Raw genomic sequence first — 16,021 nt, 5'->3', positions numbered from 1 at the left:
AAGTATGAGTAATCCCTCTTTCGATTAGTCCGTCGCGCGCGACACGAAAGAATAGAAGACCGCGAGAAAAAATGGCTGCGTGAAATCCTGGGGGAGCACAAAACACAGAACACTTGATAAATTTAAATCTTTCCAAAGCCTGTTGGCAGATTCGCAAGAACATCACGGCTTGCGAACCCTGCGAACCCTTGCGAAGCGCAATTCCAACGTTTCGATTTGCTACGGTTCCAAAGCTGTCAATTGTCAGAAAGTGAGATAAACGTTAACACTCCCGCAAGACGACACACGTATCACGAATGTTGACAACGTTCCTAACATAAGCCAATCATATTTTTGCGTTGTGAGAGCTCCTTTCGCGCGCTCCTCGCCCCCAGGATTTTACGCGGCCATTTTTTTCTCGCGGTTTTCTTTCGCGTCACGCACGGCGGACTAAACCAAAGAGGGATTACTCCAGCCTCCACAAGCACTTCCCGTCCAAAATACTCAATTTGGCGGCTCAGACGCGCAAATTCTGTTTTTCAACGCTAGCGTACCCTACATATCGAAGTGTGGGTTTTTTGTTAGGGATGTATAATGGAGTGTGTAGCAATTTGTTGCCAGAAAAGTCACGATCCAGTTCCTCTTCCAGACGGGAAGAGTGTCTCTCTTGGAAGAGGACCTCTCACCAAGATCACCGACAAGAAATGTTCTAGAAATCAAGGTCAGTATTACACTCACCACAAACTTTAGAATACTTCACTTGAGCTTAACTGATTAAGGTGATTCCCTAGTAAAAGAACCCGCCATAGATCTCCGATGAAACTTGGTATGTTGTTGTTACAGGACTTAGCTCTTATTAACCGAGCTGGAGGTCTGTATGAGAGAATCTTGACTGAGGTCGTGAGTACAGACCGAGGTCAAGATTCTCCCATACAGACCGACTTAGCTCGGTTAATAAGATGTTTATTATATGGCGAAGAAGAAAACTTTAATTCGTTTAGTGTAACTGGTTTGCTAACATTTTGCTTGCGAACGGCGATGAGCTTAACTTAAACCTGCCGAAATTTGCTCGTCCTCTTTACTTTTCTTTTTGTCATCAGGCTTTTTGGCACTTCCATAAATGATTGAGAAGAAAATAAAAGAAAATGGTAAACATTTTTGTATTTTAGTTTGCTACTTTTTCAACGCAAAATGAACCGGTCTAGATGCCGGTCTAGATGGGAAAATCTAGACCGCGGTCAATATCGATTTCAGCCAATCAAATTCGTGAATTCGGTAGTTCCCAGTCCTTGTGAGACACAGCCATATAACAATCCAGCTTATTTGTTGCGCACGGAGATTACCAAAAGTCACCTAAATAATCGTATTTGTTAGCATTGTGGCGTGAAAACAGGCGTGAAAACAAGCACGGTGACCCCCTCTTTTTACTACGTTTTTAATATCCCCTTTTATTATATGGCTGCGTCTCACAAAGACTGGGAACTACCGAATTCACGAATATTATTGGCTGAAATCAATATTGACCGTGGTCTAGATTTTCCCATCTAGACCGGCATCTAGCTAGACCGGTTTCATTTTGCGTTGACAAAGTAGCAAACTAAAATACAAAAATGTTCACCATTTTCTTTTATTTTCTTCTCAATCATTTATGGCACTGCCAAAAAGTCTGATGACAAAACAAACAAGTAAAGAGAACGAGCAAATTTCGGCAGGTTTAAGTTAAGCTCATCGCTGTTCGCAAGCAAACTGTCGGCAAACCAGTTACATTAAACGAATTAAAGTTTTCTTCTTTGCCATGTAATAAACATCTTATTAACCGAGCTAAGTCGGTCTGTATGGGAGAATCTTGACCTCGGTCGTGTGTACAGACCTCTGCGTTCGGTCTGTACTCACGACCTCGGTCAAGATTCTCCCATACAGACCTCCAGCTCAGTTAATAAGAGCTAATTATTTTTCAATGCAGCGTGTTATATCACACAGGGTTTGACTTTCTTTGATTGTTTAGTTATCTACATCCCAGAAAAAATGTCTTCAAATACCCTGTATTTTTTTCTCCTTTAAAGGAAAGATAATTTGGACATGCGCTATTGGGCCCGTTATGTCTCCCTCTTTAGTGTTTATTTCATTTGCCAAAAAAGACGCTATAGATTTCTGCTGATTTTTTCCTCAGTTATTGAGGATATTGTTCTGATTGAAATTATGAAAAAAAAGTGGGGGTCACTGTGCTCGGTTAAAAGAAAAGGAGCATTTATTTTGCTCTCAAGCTTAGTTTGAGGGAAATCCCTTACGTTTTGTACATGCACGCGTTCATGTCAGCGTCCGGATTTTGGCCTTCTCTGTAGGGACCTCCTGGGGGCCGATATGTTTTTCAGGTTGCAGGTTGCAGGTTGCAGGTGGAAAAATCGACTTTTAAGCCGGCGGGAGTCTACTTAGCACTTCAGTTAGCCTGATTAGCACTCCGGTTAGCCTAAATTAGCTTAGGTTGCTAGCAGTTATTCTTTGTACTGGGATTTATTTGACTTCAACTTAAATAAACAAGTCATTTCAACCTGCAAAATGTACCTGCTGGACCTGAGGCCTGTTTCTCGATGGTCCCAAAAAGTTTTCGTACTTGGAAAGCCGTTGCAAAATCTCAAACCTTATCATTACAGAGCTGTTCTATTTACATATTCTTAATATGAACAGAAGTTCCCTTCATACAAGAAGTTTCAGGCATACACACCTTCTTTTTTTAGATACAGATTAACTAAAAATAACTTTGTAGGCCCCAAAAGTTTCCAGGGTTTTCGAGAAACAGGCCCCTGAAATACTGGCTAAACTGAAACCATCACACTAATAATTATTAAAAGGCTCACATGCACATGCCAAACATAATTGTTTATTGACAAGCTTTCTGCCTGTTCATGAGGGTATTCAGAGCATGATTTGAAAAATGTTCTGTGTACACTTCAACTAAGTGGTTGCACTCTCCGTAGTAATAAACAGTTATTGGATGAGGTTTTTGTGATATCCAAAATAATCAAGGTCGAGGTAGGGGTTATCAGGTGAAGCTAAAGGCTGAGGCTGATAACCCTTACTAAGACCTTGATTATTCTGGATATCACAAATACCTCATCCAATAATTATTTTATTATACATTGAACAAAAAAAGAAAAAAATGGAAATTATGTTTTTGCTTGTTCGCTGAAGGCAAGCAACACAAAGCGTGCAAACCTGACATGATTACCCTCACAAATCATACACGGCTGTCATACATGGCATGATTACCCGTGACCTTGAGTGTCCTTGACATGATTATTGTATAATCTGCAGCTAGAAGACGTCACAGGTGTTGATTTCGAAAATTCCATGTATTCTTTCGGCCAATCAGAAAAGAGATAGTGAGTTCAATGTATAATAATATGCTCAAGCTAACAGGGTCTGGTCTACTTGAAACAACAGGTCATCCCTTGCGTTTCATTGGCATCAACTGTGGAGATGAATCATATTGTTTTAGAATGGGTCTAAAGTTGTAAATGGCTCGACAGCACTTGATTGGGTTTTCCATTGTCTGTCAAGACACACTGAATGATGCCTTCTTTACTTAAGCAGGAGTGGATTCTGAGGGGGTGGGGCAGGGGCTGTGGCTTCGTTTTTTGCCTAAGTTCGTTTTCTGAAGCCTTAAGTTTTGGTCATAAAACTAATGGTCCCAGAACCCCATAAGCAGCATTTCCAGGAAAATTTTACATTCTGTTGTGTTGGGTTGATAGGGAGAGGGGTTGCACATCAAAATTTCTTTGGCCCCCTCTATCTCAATGTTCTTGATCTCCCCTTGTGTAATTAGGTTGCCCTGTCTTTGTGTTTTCCTAAGTACCTTTGTGAATTGAGAATTTAACCAGGCAGGCTTTTATTGAATTCATTTACAGTTCAGCTTACTGCAAATTATCTGGAAAAGGAAGTACAAGTTACTCAGGTAAGCATTTTTGCTGTTGTGGCATAGTCAAACTGAAGACAATAAGCTTTTGAATCTACAGTTCTGCTTGTAAACTTCGAAACATTTCCCATTTTGGAAACTCTGCACCCCTTTTCAATTTTGTTTGATCTGCTTAAATGTTGAAACCAAGGCATAACAAAGCGGTACTGTACAGGGTGAAATGTTCCAAGGAATATGGACCAGAATTGTACAATGTATTATAAAAATCCCAAGGAGGATTATTAGCAGCTTAATTTATTTGTGGATCATTAAGAACTTAATGACTGACCCCAAGGGAAACAGTGAGGTTTTTTTCTCCAAGAACCTCAACAATGAGGTTGAGGGGAAACAAAACTCACTGTTTCCCGTGGGGCCATTCATTGAGTGTTTTGTTATACCTCCCAACCAGAAAAGAGAAAAAACTGGAAAAAAATTATTTGCTTGATGCCAGCTAGCACAACAAATTTGTGCAGTTTCAAGGTGCACAACCTGATCACATGGCAGTTCAAGTTGTTTTTTCCGTTGGGAGTTGGTGAATTTTGTTCACGCTAGGGAGTTAGTGAGTTTTGACCTATGACACATGACATGATCTTCTCCAACCGGAAAACGTATTTGGGTTGGAGGTATAGCAATAACATTTATTTCACTTAATTTGAAGTCTGTATTGGGCCAAGTGGTCCATAATGCTGGAGCTTATCCCGATATCTGTAGCACCCAGTGGTGCTAGTCCATTGCAGGGCTACCTCCAGCATTAAATTCACCAGATCCCATTTATACATCTGAGTGGAGAGATGTACGGTGAGAATGCTGAACTGAATTGAACTGAATATCTCTATTTCTCCATTTAAACAAAATGGCATAATCAGCAGAGCTGGAGGGGTCATGTATTTAGACTAAAGATAAGACATCATTGAGAGAGTAAAGTACCTTGCCCAAGAACACAGTGCAATGTCCCCAGCCAGGGCTTGAACCTGGACCACTCGATCTAAACTTACCAAACTAGCCATATGTTTACTGAGCCTTCCACAAGTTAGGTTTTGCTTTTTAATATATTTTTTTTTCCTTCAGCTAGGAAATACTTCAAGCTGTGTTGGAGGTGTAAATCTGAACAAAGGGGACTCAGCATCCCTTGGACCTGGAGGAATGTTTTGTCTCCTTGGAGACAGCTATCGTTATTTTATTCACTTCACTTCAACATCTTTTGAAAAAGATGATCCTGATGAAGAACCAAGAGCAAAGAAAGCTCGTTGTGATACCTTAAGTGACTCAGATGATGACAATCTATCGCAAGAAGACCTGGAGGATATACGCCGAGAATTTGGCCAAGAGATGGTTGAAAAAATACAGCAGAATCAAAAACAAGATCAAGAGGTTTCCAAGCAGGAAAGTTCTCTTGCTTTTGAAGATTGTTGGGAAAATATAGAAGGAAAGCTTATTATTTTTACAAGTAAAGGAATAGAGGGAAGATCAAAGGTATTTATAACAGCTTTTAAGTTCTACTGTTAAAGGGTTCTAGCTCCAACATTTCATACCAAGTGCAAAAAGAAAATTTAAACCTGTGCAGTTATTTCTCATTTTTGGTCTCGGGGTTAGAGTGTCCGTCTGTTTTTTTTTTTTGTCATTTTTCAGTTTTATGTGATCTATTTGTGTAGATATATACGATGTGGTTTAAATTGGATTTCGGTATTATTTTTCAAACCAGTTTCTTAAACATTTCAAATAGGAAATAGCAAACTTGTTTCATCTAAATCCTGAGTTATATACATGTTATATTTAAATACACTTGAGAAGTGCATGGAGAACCTCTTGGCTTCAGCTTGTGCTTCTCTGTAAACTTCTCTTATGTTATAATTACAAACATTCTCTGCTTATATACCTCAGCATTACACATTGGCATGTTAAAACTAGAACAGTATGATTGGAATCTCTAGATTGCAGGTTTTGATCTTGACAGAACTCTTATTACCACACAGTCTGGGAAGGTGTTTTCTTCATCAATAACAGATTGGAGGTGAGCAAGATTCCTCTTTAACAATCTTACAATGGTCTAGGATAATAATGCGTAAGACCTGCACTGTATATTGTACAGATTGCTTGTTAAGTACTTAATTTCCTGGTTTATTTTTCTGGACACCTGTGCACAGCCCTTATTGCATAGAGAGTCTGCATTCCCTGTTGATGTTGCTCTAACCAGACCCTAATTGCTGTAGTCCTGTTCAGCTTATCTCCTCACAAATTACTTCCCTAAAGATATCACAAATTCTAGTGCTTTGTTAATGCTGCCTCATCATCTGGCTTTTAGCCAGGATTTGAAAAGTGACCGTCCAAAATGTGCTATATAGGGCGTGCTCAACTAAACAATTTATTGGGCAACACATGAAAAATAAAAGGATTTTCTTTAATAAGTGGCTGTCCACAGGACGTCTGCATGCCCATCTTGCTAAAAGCCTGCTCTTCAGGCAATGTACCTGCCAAGTTTCACGCATTTATGATTAGGCGTGAGTCTCACAACTGCAGGTCAAAAATGTTGATCCTGTGTATTCCTGCCTACAAACCAAAGTCTCATGCAGAGCTGAAACATTAAGCTGTTACTGCCTTAACCGACTCTAAATATGTAAACTCAAACCAATGGAATAAAAGAAAAGTGTGTATTAAGTAAAGTTCAAACTAGTGATTATTTTAATTTTGGTGAAACACATCCTGGGACTTAGAATGGGTAATGTGGTAGGTACTTTGGAGATCTTTAAAACATCCTCAGAAAGTTTTGGATGTCTTTCGAAAAGGGATTAGGTCCTCTTCGAAAATCCTAGCTCTCCCAGGATAAAAATCTCATGTGTGTGACTCAGAAATAGCTACCCTGTGTGAGAGAGATTCCCTTCTCTTTTTGCTTGGGGTTAGAGATGAGAGGGAACCTTTGCTCACAATCGTTCAATCCTATGATCGGCCACCGTCCACAACCAGGGATGAATAAATAAAAGTACTAGTTTTTGTTTGCCCAGTTCCAGAAACTATTGCCGTACATTAATTCATATTTACAACTAGCTGTTCATTATCAAAGGACCATGATGTGATAGTTGATAGGCAGGTTATTAAGCTTTTAACATTTTGTAATTATTCCCAAAAAAATTGTTTATCTACAGCTCTTGCAGGTTGCAAATCGCACACTGAACAGCGTGGTCTGGAAAAGCCAGAATTCAAGTAATTCACCACTACTGATCTGGAAAGATCCGGAAATAACTAAAAATTTGATTGCCTATAAATGTTTCCCATGACATAGCACAACACATGGGACATGCTGATGTATTTTGGGCATGCTCAATAGGAAATCGAACAGTTGTGAGTAGAGGTTCCCTCTTGTCTCTCACCGAGCAGAAAGAGAGGGGAATCTCTTGACTCGCAGGGTAAGGAAAAGCTGATAGGGAAAAGACAAGCATCCCCCCCCCAAATATTCACGTTCACGTGAAGCCAACAAATATTGTCAATATCCTGATTTATTATCTGACTGCAGCAAATACCGTCCAAATAACAGTACAAATATACAGCGATATTGTACAGTTATCTGTTTGTTGTACAGGTTGGCATGAACACACCAAACTGTCACACTCTCCTTATTTCATTGATAAATTTATTGGCTACAGCAGTTTGATAATAAATCTCTTATTAAATGTTCTGGTGTGTAGTATCGCTTTACATTTTTACCCATTGTTTGTATTTTGACTCGCCCTACGGGCTCATCAAAATACAGCACAACTTATAAAAATATACAGCGATACTACACACTAACACATCTATTAAGATATATGTATACAGCTGTTTCAAAGATCTATTCCTCATTTCAGAATTCTCTATCCAGAAGTTGTTCCAAAATTGAAAGAGCTTTGGGACAGTGGTTACAAGGTAATTATCAGTTGTTTGAAGATTTTCCATTGATTTTTTGATTTGTACACTAAGTCACAAAGTGGAGGAACAATACAGATGAACGTCCTGTAAGTGACCGCCCCAAATGCCAATCACGTGGTTGCTCATGGTAGCAGGTCACTTACAAGAAGTCACAGGGGATTTGGATTTTGAGTTATAGCCTGTAGTTGTTTCTGATCGAGGCTGGATAAATATTAATGTTCAAATTTATTGAGAACTGGTGAAAATTCTAAAAGATCACAGTGAATCCTGTGTGATTTCCAAGATGTAATCCTGACAATGTTTAAATGAACCAATAGTCAGTGATAAACATCAGATATGAGAAATGATATCATGTAAGAACAACCTTTAATATCATCTGATCATGACTGATGGGTATCTTTTGACCCAGTTAGCCTGTAGTGAGATCAAATCATGGGAAGTGTTCACTTACCAGTTACAAACAATAGAAAATTCCAAACAGTCAGCCCTAAAAGTGATCACAGTGGGCTACAAGACTTGGTCGCTTATCAGAGGTTCCAACTATAGTGATTGAACAAGCCAAATTTTGGTATTTTGGAAAAGTGGTCACTTGTGAGAGGTGATCACAGTGAGAGGTTTGACTGTAAATTTTATTTAGAAGTGGTAGTGACTTTGTGGCCTTTACCATCATTTATACTATGCCATAGAAAATACAGCCAATTGGAATACAGGAAAGCTGTTGTATATTCAACAGTATTAAACTCAACCCTTCCCATTATGCGCCATGTATATGTCGCAGTGGTTGTTTAGGCCATTGTATTTTCTATGTCATGGTATAAAATAGTCATGCAACACTTTGGAGTGGTATATGACTCAAAAGCGTTGCATAACTGGTATATATACATGTCAAATAATTAAAATGAATTTGAGTTATTTCAACATTGAGTAATTTCTTTTTTGTGGTATGTCTTTGCCAGATTGCAATTTTCACAAACCAGGTATGTTCGAACAGTAAGCTAACATTTAACCTTAGAAGAAGTATGATGAAAAACAATCTTAGCATGAGTTCATAATCCAACAAAAACACTCAACCCACGTGAGCTGTATCTCTAGCACTCAGCCTAGCTCATTTTTGCTTGCTGATGTTCTAAATATCGACAAATGTCACTGATCTCCAATAGCAGATTTGCACAATAGCATCATTTGTCTACAACTACCAGAATTCATTTCATTTTTTCTTTATTATTTAAATTTTGAAGTCCCAGTGAGGTTTAAACAACAATTGCCCCAATTAACATAAGAAACAGAAAAAGGGAAGGATTTTGGTAGTTGTCATCAAATGACACCTTCATATCATGCAAACTGCCTATTGCTGAATTCTATGCTGAATAAAACATATTATATAGACTATAGAATGACAGTGACTCGCTGTTCAGGAAAGACTTGCATCAAATAATAGACCCTATTTGGGGCACTGCTGGGCTAAAAACCATAACATGTCTGGCCACATGTCCCTGTGTAGGCCATGCAAGGGAGTACCCCCTTCCTGGAAGTTCATGATGCTGCAGTCACAATAGTGTTGATCCAGAAAATATCCATAACCCTCCCATGGAAAGCTTTTTAGTTTGACCCCCCTTCCACCCACCCCTCTGGAAATTCCAGTTTAGCTTCATACAGTCGAACCTCCCTTAAGCAACCACCCAAAATGTCAAGCTTAGCAGGTTGCTCACGGGAGGTGGTTGCTCAGGAGAGCTTAGACCATATTGAGTCAAAATTTTGCCTCATTAGCATATTACCATATTAGTCTCTGCAGTTACCTTATTATGGTAACTGCAACGACTTACCTCATGATTTAAATGTTTATTCATGTGAAAAATCAATTTCGAGAAAAAATCTGGTACTTCTCATTGAGAAATTTTTGTCTCTTGTACTACCCAGGAACGTGATAATGTTACAACACGTTAGTATCCAATTTACGCTCTATTACTTGTCAAGTGGTCGCTTAAGGGAGGTTAAAATCAATAGAACATTTCAAACTTTTAGTTCTAAAAGTGGTCGTGGTCGCATGCGAGAGATGGTCGCTTACAAGAGATTTCAAATATACTGATTTGACTGAGAAACTTTTGGTATGTTGGAAAACTGGTCACTGAGGAGAGGTGGTCACTTACGAGAGGTGGTCGCAACCGGAGGTTGGACTGTACTTTACTTTAAAAATGTTGACTTTTGAGAGCCCCTACCCCTTGGAATTTCTGTTAACCTTCCTTAGGGTGGGTATCGATATTTTCTAAAACTGCACAATGTGTGCAGTTCTCAGACTACTTTGCAAGACACATTCTGCATTGTTTTCAGAGAGGACAAAATAACAGATGTGTTAAATTATTCTTTCCACTTTTTTTCTCAGATTGAAATTCATAAGAAAAAGCTGACTGTGGCAGACTTCAAGTTCAAGATAGAGCAGATTGTTATTCAGCTGAAAATTCCTGTTCAGGTGAGTTTTGATTAATCAAGGCACACATGGCTAGTTGTTGAATGGATCAAGAGGAATGTTTGTGTTGAAACATGGTTGGCAAGACATAATATTCTTGTACTGGTTCTCAATGTAGGAATGTTGGACCCTAGAAAGTCTATATGAATCTTATTAACCAAACACAAGGGCCTTGCTGGGAGTGTATCAGCCCTTGTCAGTATGGATTATGTGCTGTGGGATTCATAATGGGAAAGACCATTAGTCCCAATAATAAGAGGCTTATTGCATGACTGAATGATACAATACTTAGTAAATAACTGAGTGTTGGCATTGTGGCTCAATGATTTTCTCAGATGACTTTTTCCTCCACTGACTTTGGCTGGTAATATATTTATAGTTATTTGTCCCAGATAATATATTAGCATTTAAAAGAATTTGCTTTATAAATCGGGAAAGAGACATGTGGTGTGTAAACCATCCTGATTTCTTTTTTTAGGTTTTTATTGCCCCAGCAGTTAATGTGTATCGTAAACCTGTCACTGGTATGTGGGAGCACTTGGCCAGAAAGGTATGAAACATTAAAAGAACTGATTGGGATAACTATTAATATTATTATTACTTGAATAATATTAAATATTAACTTGAACCTTTGTGGTCATTTGACCTTGGGAAATGCTGTTCTGTATTCTGTAAATTTTAAAGGCTTTACTAGTAAAATTACTTACATCTGATGACCTACACTCTAGCCTTTATTTTTATAATTTGTAACAATAACGTTGTGGTCATGCTCACAAAATAAAGTCAACAATGAGACATCAAGCTCGAACTTTCTCTTAGTGGTTAGCTCTCAAGTCAGTTACAGTCCGTAGCCTTTCAGGCGAGCTGGAAAACTGATCACGTTTGCACTATGAGACTGTCAGTTAAGTGTATCACATTCCATTCAGTCATTTTGTGTATTGCATGTAATAATTTCCCGACAATGGAATACTTAGTGTACGTTAGTACTTTAGAGTGCATTTTTGTTTGGCTACTGAGTGTTTTGGGTCACTGTTGTAGAAAATATCAAGGTGCTTTCTGTTGAAAATGTCAGCAGTTGAGAAACTTGCAGAAAGTGTAGTCAGTTTCTCATCCTTTTTTGTTATTAATTTTGTTCTTTAACAGGTTAATGATGGTGTCACGGTGAACCTAAAAGACAGCTTCTTTGTTGGCGGTAAGATGTTACTGTGTGCGGATGTCATGGTAACCAAATTCTTTAAGTGTAGTTCTGCGTGTACACTAATGCTAATGTTGCAATCTGATTGGCTGACCTATTGTCCTCTATCAGCCATTCGTGTGGAATGGCTGTAGGTTGTCTTCAAAGTGACCTCATTTTGTCATTTTTCCAAAGTTTTAGAGGAACATCATGTTAGAAATGTTACTGGATAATTAAATCCTGAGAAGACAAAAAAAGGACATTCTCGATTACTGGACTTCAAAAGCTGGAAATTGTTGAAAAATATGATAAGTGTACCTAAACAATGTCTCATTGCAAATGACAGTTCAGTGTATGTAATTTAACTTAAGTGTGAGTTTTATGGTTTATATGACAGATATTTTCCTTTACTTGCTTGATGGAATCTACACCGTAAACTAACATGGGATCCTGATCCGTTATTTAAAGGAAATTTACTGGGTATTCTACTAGAGCATTTGATTGGCTTCATCAACTATCATCTCATAGAAATTTTGAGCTCATAATCTACTTGTTAATTATTCTTGTGAAAAAGAGGAACAGAGTTGAAACTGATGTAATGTAGCCTTAAATTAAACGAACAGCACAACAATATTCCCACAACATACCTTAATTACCAGGAAAGCTAAAAACAAACACAAATGTGAAGGTAAACAACAAAAACAAGGCTGTTTCAGGGTACCATGAAACTTGTCCAGTGTTGTGTGTCCTTCAGCAAAACACTTGACTTTCATAGTGTCTCTCTCTGCCCAGATGTATAAATGGGTAACGGCAAATTGTTGGAGCAACCTGACAGAACATTGGGTAGTAACCTGTAATGAACAAGCATCTCATCAAGGGCGGTGGGGGGGGGGGGGGGGGTAATGCTATTCCTAGTCAGTTGGTGTTACAAAAACCAGAGTTAAACACCGAGAACTATGACCCAGTTGGTCTAAAGAAGTTAAACTCTTTTTTATGTGTTTTCTACTTCACTTCAGGGAGGTGCGGCCTCATGGTTAGTGCGCTCATCTCCGGATCAAGCGGTCTGGGTTCGAGCCCTGGCCGGGGACATTGTGTTGTGTTCTTGGGCAAGACACTTTACTCCCACAGTGCCTCTCTCCACCCAGGTGTATAAATGGGTACCGGCGAACTTAATGCTGGGGGTAACCCTGCGATGGACTAGCATCCCATCCAGGGGGGAGTAGAAATACTCCTAGTCGCTTCATGCTACAGAAACCGGGATAAGCTCCGGCCTGATGGGCCACTTGGCTCTTATGCAGACTTTACCTACCTACTTACTTCACTTCACTTTTATGTGAAGACTACTTCACTTTCCAGTCTTTGAATCATTATGATTGTATTGTATTTAGATGCAGCTGGTCGAGCAGCAGGCTGGGGTCCAGGGAAAAAGAAGGACTTCTCGTGTAGTGACAGAGCAGTAGGTTAACTTGTTATTAATCTTTAGCATCTAACAACTTGTTAACATTTGGTAATTGATGGAAACAACTTTTTTCAGAGGTTATGAATTGATTTGTGCAGATGGGGAAAACCAAAAGCAGCATTAAATCATCTATGTTTCATTGCACTTTTTGAAGACATGAAATACTTTCTGTTGCAAACGTAATGAAAGATTTGGTTGTTCTTTCATTAGACCAAAGATAAATTGTAAAATGTTACTAACTTTAAAACCAGGTCTCTCCAATCTTGTCAGTCTAAGGGCTTACAACCAACGAGTCTCAATCTATAGAAGGGGATTTTACTTTACCCGGATGAATATATAAAAATTTAATTCACAGATTAATGAATGCATATACTAATGATATTGAAATCTCTTCTGTCCAGATGGCAAGTATTTTTTCCTCCAATCCCATCTTGTTTCCGTAATAATCGCAAATTTTGAAAATCTTTTTTGATAAAGATGCTATAGCAAGAGAAAATGTAAGTTAAGAGGATTCGATATTGATCTCATTCTTAAGGTAATCCCTCTCAAGTTATTTTTAGACATGGTACCCAGCTCTCCCGCGGATAAAGTTACCGCGTGCATTGTGTAGATGTTTATGTGGAGGTTGGGCTGTCCACGTGATCAAATCCGTGTCACAGGATTGGCTATTTCTAGACACTACCGTGTGGCATTAAATTTTTGTGGGTTCTACTTTTTGCGATTGGTGCGGTTTCTTTCACGATTCGCAAAAGAGTTCCCTCAAAAAAAAAAATTTCCACAAAAATTTCCTCCGCAAAAATTTACTCCACTGGCGGAATTATACATACAAACAACACAAGTAGAACCTTGGTGCTGCCATTTATTTAAAACGTCTCTTTCAGTCAGAAACAAAGCGACGAAATGAGAAACAAAACGTTCACAAATAAAAAAAGGTTAACAGGAAAGAATCATCCGAAAGGTACTCCACTGAGAAGAGCATCTACCATTCCACACAAGGGTACGATGTAATTGTGATAGAATGACACTGATTACTGGATTACTGTGTCTCAGTTCTCTACATGTTGTTTCAGTCTTTAATTACATGCAGTTTACTGAAATTAAAAAATGCGGAAATGCTGTAATTTCAATCTATGTTTCAATTAAGGTGGCCGAACACAGTTTTCGCGCACGCTTTTGCTGATGCAATTCAGCGCGCGTACAAGGATTGCAAAAACAAACATGCCGTCAATAGAGCGATCATTTTATTTACTCAACACCCGCACTATCTGCGCTATTTTTCTCTATTATTGAACGCAGTGTATTGATGGCTTTAGTCTTTTATTACAAAGATATGTTAGAAAAAGTAACGACGCAAAGAACCCAGCAATTCTCAGCTTTTTCTTTGTTACCGAAAGAACCCAAGAACCCGAAAAATTGAGAGCGATTGCTTTTGCAGAAACATGCCGATTTCTAACGATCCAGTCGTTAGAATTTCAAGAAATTTGCCAAAAAAATAGTTCAGAAACCACATGAATGATTTATCGCAAAAAATTTGAATTTTGACGTAGGGAATTTTTGATAATACAGAACATGCAGTGAAAACGGTTAAAGGCGAATTACGAAAATCGCCTATGTCAAACTTTTATTAGAACAGTGTTGACAGAAGGAATTTAATGTCAATTCGTAGTGGGCAAATGATGAAAAAAATCTAACGACTGGATTTTTTTTAAATAAACAAAAACCATTTTTTAAGCCTTGTTTTTAACCAGCCCCGTTGTCATGGCAACAGCACACACCTTAGCCAAAATGCGATAATAAACCCTTCTGTGGTTAACCTTGACGCTTACAAAAAACGGGCGCCAAAGCATAAATAGCTTAAAAGTAATGGTGAATTAGGCATAGGCTCTTGAAAACTGTGTTCGGCCGCCTTAAACGCGACTTCGCGAAAATCGCAAAAATTGATACCCTGGAAGAAAAGCAAGTCTTCTACAATCGCAAAATTTGGTTCCCGCAAATTACAAAATATCGCTGATTCGCAAAAATAAACTCCCGCGAAGCTTTAATACCACACTGTACTTCTGAAACCAGAAGTAATCTTAAAATAACTTTAGAGGGATTACCTTGAGAATGGACCGTGTATGTGCGATGAAGTCTCTTACAGTTCATCCTCTCTTATACTGCAGCAAGATTATGGTAAGTATGTACTATTCACTGTGTTATATGCTGATCAAGTTTGCAGAAAATATTGGAATCGACTTCTACACTCCAGAGGAATTATTCTTTAAGCAGAAGCCAGCACCATTTGAGTGGCCAACATTTGTGCCGGTGTGTATTACACAGGGGCTTAGATGGGATTATAACTAGGGGAGGTTATATTCTGTATAGCTGCGAACGGCGACAAACCATGGACAAATTCACTTTAACCAGAACGTTTAATTCACGATAGGCCATGAGAACAACTCACAGTGATACCACGATATTACAACGGTATAATTCTCAGAAAACACTGACAATTTGAACTAAATCTGACCTAAAAACCGAGGAAAACTTGACATAACTGAGGTTTTAACTCGGTGGCCTCGTGGTCACCGTTCAAAGAGGCCACCTCCACGCATGCGCAAACCTAAATGTGTCTTCACAGGGAACCCAGCAGTAACATGGCTCCCCAAAATGTAAGCCTTGTCCTACATTTTCTACATACAAAAAACCACCATAACTCTAACGCGATTACAGATAAGTGCTCTTCCTTAGCAAAGTTCAGGCTCCTCGTCGGGGAACTTGCCGGTCTCTACTGCGCTTCTACGAGCAATACAAGCTTGTTGACAGGTCTTTCCAGTTCGGAACCATTACTTGTCAACACTGTAACTGATCGGACTTGACCCTGATCATCGGGATGGGTGTCTATCACCTTAGCCATGGGCCATCTGTTTCTAGGAGACTGGTTTTCTTTCGATTTTGGCCTTGAGGAGTTCTGCTTTAATCTTCTGATCATCTATCTCTTCGATAGCTTTCTTGAGTTCGGTTTCTGCACCAATGAAATTCGTTCCCTGTCACAGCGAATTTCCCGGACTGGTCCTCTTCTACAGATGAAACGTCTAAGGGCGTTTATAAACG

The 16,021-nt window shown here is 38.9% G+C and overlaps 1 protein-coding gene across 1 annotated transcript in view; it reads left to right on the top strand.

Moving 5' to 3' along the window:
* Positions 1 to 390: 390 nt before the first annotated feature.
* The window catches only part of LOC110059826 (bifunctional polynucleotide phosphatase/kinase-like), a 26,882-nt gene continuing 11,251 nt past the window's right edge, over positions 391 to 16,021 (top strand). The window contains exons 1-11 of the mRNA XM_089277134.1: positions 391 to 700; positions 3,885 to 3,931; positions 5,000 to 5,404; positions 5,863 to 5,942; positions 7,771 to 7,828; positions 8,788 to 8,808; positions 10,212 to 10,298; positions 10,774 to 10,845; positions 11,439 to 11,487; positions 12,858 to 12,925; positions 15,140 to 15,232. Coding sequence (XP_089133260.1) covers positions 574 to 700; positions 3,885 to 3,931; positions 5,000 to 5,404; positions 5,863 to 5,942; positions 7,771 to 7,828; positions 8,788 to 8,808; positions 10,212 to 10,298; positions 10,774 to 10,845; positions 11,439 to 11,487; positions 12,858 to 12,925; positions 15,140 to 15,232 — 1,107 coding nt within the window. The 5' untranslated portion in view covers positions 391 to 573. The remainder of the gene's footprint in view (positions 701 to 3,884; positions 3,932 to 4,999; positions 5,405 to 5,862; positions 5,943 to 7,770; positions 7,829 to 8,787; positions 8,809 to 10,211; positions 10,299 to 10,773; positions 10,846 to 11,438; positions 11,488 to 12,857; positions 12,926 to 15,139; positions 15,233 to 16,021) is intronic.

Source organism: Orbicella faveolata, unplaced genomic scaffold, assembly GCF_042242905.1.
Source record: "Orbicella faveolata isolate gen_17 unplaced genomic scaffold, um_ofav_v1 contig_46, whole genome shotgun sequence".
NCBI classification, from domain to species: Eukaryota; Metazoa; Cnidaria; class Anthozoa; order Scleractinia; family Merulinidae; genus Orbicella; species Orbicella faveolata.
The sequence above is the reverse complement of the archived record's forward strand: the minus strand, read 5'-3'. Positions and strand labels throughout refer to the sequence as shown.